The sequence below is a fragment of the Penaeus vannamei genome, chromosome 33 (assembly GCF_042767895.1).
Source record: "Penaeus vannamei isolate JL-2024 chromosome 33, ASM4276789v1, whole genome shotgun sequence".
NCBI classification, from domain to species: Eukaryota; Metazoa; Arthropoda; class Malacostraca; order Decapoda; family Penaeidae; genus Penaeus; species Penaeus vannamei.
The window spans coordinates 17,066,340-17,076,339 of record NC_091581.1 but is presented as its reverse complement, the minus strand read 5'-3'; the positions used below and the strand labels follow the sequence as shown (position 1 = coordinate 17,076,339).

At 40.9% G+C, this 10,000-nt stretch overlaps 1 protein-coding gene across 17 annotated transcripts in view; it reads left to right on the top strand.

Annotated features, from left to right (window-relative positions):
* LOC113804106 (Myosin heavy chain-like) overlaps positions 1–10,000 on the top strand; it is a 408,590-nt gene that overhangs the window by 396,154 nt on the left and 2,436 nt on the right. For 14 of the 17 annotated variants that reach the window (XM_070145429.1, XM_070145427.1, XM_070145430.1 and 11 more), the window contains 8 exons: positions 4,879–5,028; positions 5,158–5,323; positions 5,927–6,174; positions 6,482–6,649; positions 6,759–6,890; positions 7,103–7,255; positions 7,397–7,719; positions 8,380–8,496. In XM_070145429.1, the coding sequence (XP_070001530.1) occupies positions 4,879–5,028; positions 5,158–5,323; positions 5,927–6,174; positions 6,482–6,649; positions 6,759–6,890; positions 7,103–7,255; positions 7,397–7,719; positions 8,380–8,496 (1,457 nt within the window). The remainder of the gene's footprint in view (positions 1–4,878; positions 5,029–5,157; positions 5,324–5,926; positions 6,175–6,481; positions 6,650–6,758; positions 6,891–7,102; positions 7,256–7,396; positions 7,720–8,379; positions 8,497–10,000) is intronic. The other 3 variants (XM_070145421.1, XM_070145416.1, XM_070145417.1) reach the window with 1 other exon arrangement.

Below are 10,000 nucleotides of genomic sequence, written 5' to 3'. Positions count from 1 at the left end.
CGGAAATGCTATGTTCTTCCGGTTTGTAAAAAAAAAGAGGTCGAAGGAGGGAGGAAACGCATTGCTATAAAACTCGGAAAGATTTCTCACCAAAATGGCGGAGAGAGAGCAGAGACCCCGCGGACGTAAGAATCCTCGAGCGCAAAATCCTCCTCCAGCAAGAATCGCGAATTCCCAGAAGGTGTGGCGTAAGAGAGGACCGCCCTGCAGCGTTGCAAGAGTGTCAAGGGAAGCACGCCAGAGGAAGCAGCCCGCGAGAGCCCAGCGCACCTGCCCGACACTCGCAGCGCCGGCCAAGGTTAAACACGATAGGCTGACCACACGGCGGGGCAGGGCGGGCGGGCGGGCGGGCGGGCGGGCGGGGGGAAGGCCCAGGGGTTGGGTGGGGTGGAGAGAATTTGTGTTCATTGTGGGATGTTTCTTTGTTTGTTTTTAGTTTGTGTTGCCTGTTGTGGTGGTATGTTTCGTAGAGAATGGTAGGGAAAAGACGAATCTAGATGTGGAATGATGTGTGTGATGACTTTTTTTTATGACAAAGATATGGTGCAGGAGAAGACACTTGTTTGTAGTCATTGTCCAAGGTTGCCAATGCATTTCTGAAATAGCACACAGGTAATAAAAAAAACATACCGAAAGACCCATTACGCAAATTTGCAATCCTTAACACCAGGATTTAGGATTCGATCTTAGAGATTCGCAGGGCAGGTTGATTTAAAAAAGAAGGGATCCTGGCGCGCGCTCATTCCTCGCTGACCCTGAGAACCACGTGCCTCGGTCACTTCCGGTGGCACTGCCTGAAGGAGGGGAAGGGAGAGTAAGTAACCTTCGTCGGTAATGAGATTCGCGGTTTTCTCTGCAATGTGATCTGTACGGGACATTTTTTGGCGGCAAATTTGACTCGCTATAGGATGCAGTGTGTTTTTTTTTTTATTGTTTTTGTTTTGGGTTGTTTCGAATTTGCAAATTGTTTCTAGAAGAATGAAAATGAAAGAAATATACATGTATACTTTTACCGGGTTGAGAATTAAACAGTGGCCCGGCTGTTATATGGGAATGGAGTGAAATAAACAGAACTAAATGACTAAATAACGCAATTAAAATTCCCTTTTCCTTACCTTCCTCTTCCTTTCCCTAACGTATTTAAACAGCTTACACCAATATTGGCAGGCGTAGTACAGCTGTCGTAGGTGAGGTAGGTGAGGTGTAAGGTCCGTAGGTAGACTGGTGTGCTCTGTGTGTCCACCCCCTCCTCCTACCCCTCCCTCCTCCTTCCTCCCTTCTTCTTACCTTCCCTTTCTCCCTCCCTCCTTCCTTCCTTCTCCCCCTATATCCTCCAGGGGTTATGAAGGCGAGCATCCTACGACCATATTAGAATCTTTGATAAACTGAAATCTGTCTACTTTAAGCTGGAATCCTTTTAAGTTGCTTAATAAAGCTGGTGCGATTGTTATAAGTTCGATTGTCAGAAGGTGGCATGAGGCTTATCATGGTGTACGTACATGAGAATCATTTTACTTTTAATAATCTGTTCGTTTATTTTTTCCTCTCTTCCTTCTAGCGCAGCGATTGGGTGTATATTCTATAAGTGATGTTTTGTGATTTGCGTGTGAAACGAGTTTTTGTGCCGAATATTGACCTAAGCGAGATGTCAAGCCGAGCTGCGAGGAATTTTCCCTTTCTCGCGTATCCGTTTTATGTTATTTATATATATCTTCGGACTGACAATCATGAAACTTCAGCACCAGAAAGGCAGTGGGTTCCTCGGCGAAAAGGTATGGGCGAGATGCGATAGGGAGACACATGAATCAGTCGGGTTCCTACGGGGGACTGGTACTGTTATGGGAGAGTTGCCACCGCGTCCTCTGTTCTGCTAATTATGAATCGTTTCCTATCGTATAATACGCAGAATGAATGTCACTTTATTCACATGGATATTCGATTTTATTTCTGTAGTTATTAGAAGAGCGTATTTGTCATAAAAAAGGGTTTTTAAAAGCAGACAAACGCTGATGCTTGCCAACTGCGCTCCGACCTCCCGCCTCCCGTTTTCTGCAGGTCAGACGAAACCGAGTCAGTGTGGTCATAGAAGCGGTGGTGGTTGTATGTGCTGCGCCTCCCTTCCTTCGGCGCGTGTTTCGTTTTGCAGTGAATGTAAAAAAGTGAAGAGAGTACCGAGAGTGGTGGCTGGATATCGTTGCGCAGTTTGTAGAAGGAGACATTAGTATAAGGGAGTTTGGTAGAGTGATTTTCCATAGCCTACGGGGGGTTGTGAGTGGTACAAGGCCTACCTGATATTAGGACCTGCGATGGGCATGGACGGTGTCTCCAGGGGATTGATATACGTCTGAACCATCTTGTTATAATGAATTGTATTTGAGATTAAATCCGTGTTGTCAGTGTGGATGTTAACCTATAAACGGAGGCTTTCATGTGACAGTGAGGTTCGTGTGCGGTGCGCCAATCTGTTTTGTCAATTCCTCTGACTTGGTCGCGTTATTTCGACACAGTCTCGACGTCTTTTGTATGCGCGGTGACGAGTCCTGGCGCTGTGGTGCAAGTCGTGGGAAGCATGAGAGCAGAGATGCCGCTCGAGTAAGGACTGCGACGCCATAGCAAGTGTCTGTCCGGCCCGGGTCATTCGTATGCGCTCCCGAACACGCTATTATTGTCATCGTGTTTCGTGGATGTGCGAGTTTTCGAGTGAAAGGAAGTCGGGTCGTGTTTTTTTTTTTTCCTTTCTTCTTGTGAGGGAATCCATAAGGATTTGGAGGGGGGAGACTTGGTGGTCGGTCTTGGTCTTAGAGTCGGTTCTAGAAAGCAGGAGTAGCAGGTTCCTTCAGAATTGTGACGTAAGCAACCAATCCCTTATTGGGAACAAGCTGTCCTGCCACGCTTTGGGATAATTTTTCCGTGTATCTCATGCAACATCTCTGCCTTTCCAATATCTATCGTCAAACACTTGGAAGAAAAATCGTAGTAAGTGTTTAGTATTTTCTGCAGTAAGGATAGAAACCCCGCAGCAAACAATGAACTGAACTGCCGGCGGAATACGGTGAGCCGCTTCGAGAGAAAGAGAAAGTACGAATTGTTTATCGCCGGGAAAACACTCGAGCGTCAAGGGAAACCATGAAAGAGAAACGCGTGAGTGTGGAAGCGAGGGAGCGCGTGCGACAGCGTATCGCCCAGTGGGAAGGCCTGGGCGTCAAGAGCACCAAGGAGGTCCTGTCCCCGACGCAGGAGATTCCGCGAACCACCGCGCTCCGGAAACTTTCCAATGACGTCTTCAACCAGTTCTCGGCTGCGGAGAACCGCAGCTCCAACGGCTGCGTCGAGAAGAGGGCCGAGCCGCAGCCGCCCTCGCCGGACTGCACTGTAGACGGCGACATGACACCCATAGAGGCCCTCCCCCCCGCCCCCGCCTACACCCCCGACCCTCCGCCCGCCGAGGCAATGTCGCCGGGTCAGGACGGCGGCGTGAGGGGGCTCGAGGACCCGTTAGACTGTCCCATTCTGAGGGACCAGACCTCCCTCAGATACACGACGCCTGTCAGGAATGCCGCCGTCAAGAGATTCTGGCAACAGCAGGTGATCACATTTATCATGTTGGTGTATGCAGTTCATTGGGAGTTCCCGTGCCTCCACTTCGATGCATGAACATTTCGGTGAACTGTCTGACCGCATTTAAAGGCTACTGCACGATAGTCCCAAACCCGAGAGACTGGCTAGTAACCTGACCTGGTAACATTCACCAGCTACACCCGATCAGATTACCATGGTTGACCTGACCTACCAAAGTCACCTTGGCTGCGAAGGTGAACCTGTTACTAGATTCTCATGTGCTTATATTACATAGGGTGGTTCTGAGGATCAGGTGAAAACAGTACATTAAGGAAGAATACTTTTGCTACCCCACGCCAGAGATATTCAAGTCAGTCATTCAACCATGGCGTATATCAAGGTCTATATAGGTAATTATATAGAACTTGGTGTATATAGGATATTGTGATTAATGATTTATTATTGACGAAAGATGTAACATGAATATAACATTTACACAAAGAGGTAAACTTAAAATCATTTGAAATAATCCCTAGATGTTATCATATTTGATGGCACTTGAAGAGAAGGAACATTATAAGGTGATATATCCAGTGCCTGATTCAACTCTTACTTGGCACTTTTTCTGTGGGTTAGATACTTATTATAAAAATCACTGACTATATTAGAAGTCATAATTTGTTGAATTTACAACAACAATTCAGTGAAGTAGTAAGAGCAGCATATGGAATGAGGTGTGGCATGTTTATGTACTTGCTTTGATTAGATTTCTTTGAGGAAAGAGACAGTTAAAGACCAAAGTATTTTCCTTTCCTCCTTATGAGAATTTTTTCATCTTCCAGGCAGACATGAGCTTTTGATTTTGAAAAGACTTACTTCCTATTCGATTTTTTATATTATTTTGTAATGTAGATATGATGGCAAGCATCAGCGTTTGTCTGCTTTTAAAAACATAGAGTATTGACATGAAACATTTGGCTGTTACTTAGAAGTGTAATGATGAAGCTGTCAGATCACTGACTGGAATCCAGTGAAATTGTTTGAGTGATTAAATAATTTCTTTCTACAATGGCAGGTGGAGTAATTTACCATACACAGTTTGTAGATTTTTATGGAATGATATTGATGTGGGTTCACTTATACATGGCCAATTAGGGGAGGATATGTCTGGAAGCATTCAGATGATTAGACCTTCTATAAGACAGGAATATGGCAGTAAATTCAGACTGTTAGCTAGACAGGCTACACTGCAGGTCAGTTTTGGTATCTCATAAAATTTGCAGTAACCATAGTATTCACCAACCACCTCTTTCTTACTAGACCCTGAAGCTGGAGTTGGAGCTGAAGGAAGAGAAAGTTGCATCCCTCAACAGGGAGATTGAGGACCTGAACTTCACAGGGAAGACTGAGGAGGAGATTGCAACATTGAAGAAGGCCAAGCATGACCTGGAGATGCGCATCAAAGATCAGGTTTGTTGCTCTTTGCTACTGTCTGGTCAAAGAAACAAGGAGTGTGATAGATGCTCTGTAGGATTTTGAATATTATAGTGAATGTATTTTATTGATTTTTTGTGTATTTATTGAATGCTTTATCAACAGGAGGAGGAGCTAGATGACTTAGCAGGGCAGGTGCAAATGCTAGAGGGCGCAAAGGTGCGATTAGAAATGAGCATAGAGCAAATGAGGAAGGAGAATCGCCGCGAGATGGCCCAGAGAGAAGAGGAACTGGAGGAAGTCAGAATAGCTGCTCAAAAGAAAGTAAAAGGTAAGGATAAGAATCCCATCCACAGGGGAAAACAGAGCAAGAGGCTGTACATTCTACACATGGGATTCTGAACCGAAGCACTGCTTAAATTCTATGCAAAGCATGTCATGTTTGATTGCTTCTTCATCTTTACTTTTCACACTTTTGAAGATATAAAGATCAGGATTGGTACTTTCACTCTGGCTAAGAGTTAAGCAGAACACTGCAAGTTTAACTGCCTTACTCAGAACAGGATATCCACTTGAGTTTTTTGCTCATTATGGATTTCTTATGGCCTTCACCAGGAGTTCTTTCTAAAGACAGCTAATTCAGAAATTGTAGCATAAGATTACTTACATGATTTCCCAAGGTGTATTTATGTATTAAATATTTCCTTTTTTTATTATTTTTGTCACATGAGTGATATTTGACAATGTAATTTTCAGTTTACAAAATAGTTTTAGGAACTAAATTGTCTTGTATTCTAAGGAGTGTGTGAATTTTATTATGATTTGTTGTGTTTTGTTATTTGCAATGAAGTGTTCAAGAATGTAATTAGGTAGATGGTTGGAGGTGACCTTTCATTAAATATAACACTTCTAAATGATTCAAACAATTTGGCAGCATTGGAAGCACAGCTGGAGAATGAGCATGAAGAGAGAACATTGTTGGTGCGTGAGAAACATGAACTGGAAAGGCGTATAGCTGACTTACAAGATCGCACCATCACCCATGTTGATGAAGACTATGTGCACAAGCTTAAGAAGGAACTGAAGAAGACTAAGGTCTTGTTACGTGATACACAGACTATGCTCGAGAAGGCACAGTCTGAGGGCAGTCATAAGGTTCTCGTTAGACAACTGAAAACACAGGTAACTTCAATAACTTTTTAAGATTGGGTTAGTGCTACTGGTTTTTATTATTTTTATTAATTTGTTACTCACCCATCATCAATATCAAAGTCATGTTTATTTAAGCAAATCACACATTTCAGATATCACTGACCCCTTGACAGGGAGGATTAATTCTGACATTTATTCATTTTAGGAATAATGGAATATAATCAAGAAAAGGCTTGTGAAAGCTTTAGATATATTTGATTAGCTGCATTCCATGATTTTTTTTTCTTTTCTTTTCTTTTTTTAAGAAATCTTAGGCTAACCTTTATTTCTTTTTCAGTTGGAAGATGCAGAATTTGCCAAGACTGCAGCCATCAAGGCTCGCCAGTCAGCTGAATCGGATCTCTCCGAAATCAACTCCCAACTGGAAGAGGCCCTGAGATATAAGAATGAATCAGAGGATAAGTGTGCCAGAATGTGCAAAGAGAAGGCTGAGTTGCAAACACAGGTTAGTGGCCTTAAAAGTGAATCTTTGGCACAGTATAATTTTGAGGTGCTATAATAAAGATGTTCTTTCATTTTTGATATCAGTGATGAAATTAATAACTTTTTTTCAGCTGGAAGAGAGTGAAGAAGAGGTGGCTGAGGTAATGAAGAAGTATAAGGCTGTTGTATCTCAGCTGTCTGTAGACCAAATCACCCTCTCAGAACAGTCACAACAAATTGCAGAACTAGAACACAGTAAACAGGTATGTGATAATTGTGCCACATAGGATTTGCCATACGTTGGATAAGAATAGATTAGGATTTTCTTTTGATATAATAGAGTTAATGTATATACATATTTTTTTATTTGGTTATGTCTTCTTTTCATTTCTCTCTCTTATATTTACATGGATTCTTATGATACATTAGTGTTATGAGTATTTTTTCAAGTACAGTGTCTGTATCTTTTATGCAGGTTCTTCAGGAGAGAATGCTGGAATTGACCAGCAAAGTAGAGGTGCTAGAAGGAGAGACAGCAAACATTCACACTCAGCGCCGCCTCGAGATGAAGATCAAGGAGGTTGAGTCTAAACTTGAACTTGAGCAGACAACCAGGCAGAGATTAGAGGTTAGTCTTGAATAAAGAAAATTTGTTTTATCTCTATTCTGTGAATGAAGAAGAAAAAAATGTAAATGAAATCTGTAACTGATGCTGTGAAGTTTATCCATCTGAGGAGAGTTTTAATTAATAGTCACATTTGTGTTTCAGAGTCAAATAGGCCGGTTGAAGGACCAGATTGAACGTCTGACGAGTGAGTGTGATTCAGCGCGGCTCAAGGAGAGTCAAGCCCAGGACCAGAGCAAGAGACTTGGAAGGCAGTTGCGTGAGGCCAAGGAGGATCTTTCAACTTTGCAGCAGAGACACACTGATGCTGTCAACAAGAAGAATGAGTTGGAGAAGCAGTTAGAACTTTCAGACTCAGAAGTCATTACCCTTAAGAGTGACCTGAAGTTAGCATTCAAGAGGATTGAGGACCTCCAACAGGCCATCCAGGGTGACATTTCTGACTCCGACTCCGACCTATCCGACAGGTAACTTTACTTCCAAGAATTGCGGTACCAAGCTACGACTCCCAGTCCATGGGATAGGATTTCTTCTAGGCAGAATTTCCTGACTGCAGGCCTCTGGCAGCACAGGGAACATGACTCTACCAAATTCACTGCTTCACGCCTGGGCAATCTTGATTTCCTTTCCTTTATAATCTGAAAGTTGCCCAAACTCCTCATTCTTTTAACCTCCTTACCTTTGTATGTCTTGCATGCTTACATGCCAAACATTAACAGACAACAATGATCATTATCTTATAAAATGCTTTATGTCTAACATTCCAAATGATGGCCCACTCTATATATTATAGCATGAATTAGATGATTAATGTATTACCATAGAATGAAAAGCAATAGGATTGGCATAATACTGCTCATGTACAAACCATCTGCTAATATGATTTAGACTTTGTGCATAATTTTACATTAGCAAAGCCTTAGTAACCACCTGTCCCGTATCCCAACCAGATTCCTTTGAAATTCACCAGATTTTCTCCACAGTTTTCCTTGGCTGGGTATATTGTGAGTAGCTTTTGCGTGTTATTAACAAAGCTTGCGTGCCTTACCTGCCCTACGGCTTGAGTCTGGTGCCTGGCTTGGGCCCTTGTGTTTGTGCTTTCTTGGACCATACTTCTTTGTTTCTAGTGACAGCGACAGCGACGGCAGCTTGAGTTCTTATCTGACTGCGTCCTTGAGGCACCAGAGGTCCTCCTCCAATTCTACGCTTCGCACTCCTCCATCAGAAGTGCAGCAGCTTGACAGGTAATTGGGGAAAATAGTGGGCTTTGTGGCATTTCCTTTTGCCAAAGCAGCCAAGTTAGTGCTCAAGTGAATAAAAAAAAATATATATACCATAGCAGTGCATATTGTAAAATCAATGTAACATTTAAATATCATGCATATTCCCTATGGCCTATCAAATGGCCAGGTATTAATGCTAGTCTTCTGAATTATAACATGATGTCCCAACCTTTCAAAATTTAGCTGTAAAAATACAAAAGAAAAAAAAAGTGAATGTGAAGTTGCAAGTTTTCATTATGTCAAGACAAGAACTAGGTCTTATTTTACAGAAAAGATTTTTGAAAATACAGACAAATTTAATGGCTGTAGCGACCAGATTTAAATGGTCTGGTTCCAAAATGTCAAAATGTCTGTTTTATATCAGAAGACTTTTGGCTTTTTTTGATCATTTAACATAACTCAAAATATTATTTGCTTTCTGGTTTTGTTTTTAATTTGTTCGTAAATATAGAGTTCCGGGGGGAAGGGAAGGGCAGTTTTAAGTTCTAAAATATTTTTATGTTTTAAACAGGTCATCAGACCTTCAACTTACATGTGCTGTTTGCATTGCTAAATAAAGAAGAATTAAAGGTTTCTTGTGCTAACAGAAAATAACATTTGTAAGAGTTCATATTCAGGATTTTAAATTGTTTTATGGTTGAAATAGTGGATATTTTATGGATATATTACTTTTGTAGTTATTAGTAGAGCAGGTCCTGATTTACATGAAACAGAATTATTTTTCCTCCATTACACTGTATTTTTATGTTGGAAAGTTATTCAGATATAAAGATTTAAGGGTAAATACTGAATTACTGTTTGCACAAGAATTCCATAATTAGTCTTGATTCTATTTTAAGTGATTTTAAATATTAGAACATTTTACATGACATGTGGATGTACTTAATATGATTGGGTTTTTTGCCCTGTAGATATTTGAGCACCTAACCTGCTGTAAACAACCCTTTGCATTTATGATTTGCAAATACTAATGCTTTTTATGAAAAAAGAAACTAGATCCTAAGTATGCTTGTAATTGCTTATTTTGAATGTAATTAAAATGTTAATGATTGCACTTACTTAATCAAACTTACTTTCATTTTTGCTACACATACACTCACTCACTGAATATCTACATGCCAATACAGTTACACAGATATTGACGCATACATATGTATGTATGTATCTGAGGAGTGAGTATGGTTAAAAAAGTAAAGGCTTTTTTTGTATTATTTATTTTTAAGGTATGGAAGAGCTATATCTGTAAATGCAAGTTAATATTTTATCTTTTTTTTTTGTTTAAAAGTTATAAAAGTCTTGTAAGTTATAATTATGTTTCATGTTATATGTCAAACATTGAATGCTAGTTATGAGACCATATATTTTTTTTAGTAGGGTATTTTTCTTTAAGTGATTTTTTATAGTTTCATTTTATTTTAAGAGTGAATAATGCATGCCCCTCTTTCTTTCTTTCTTTTTTCAGTTG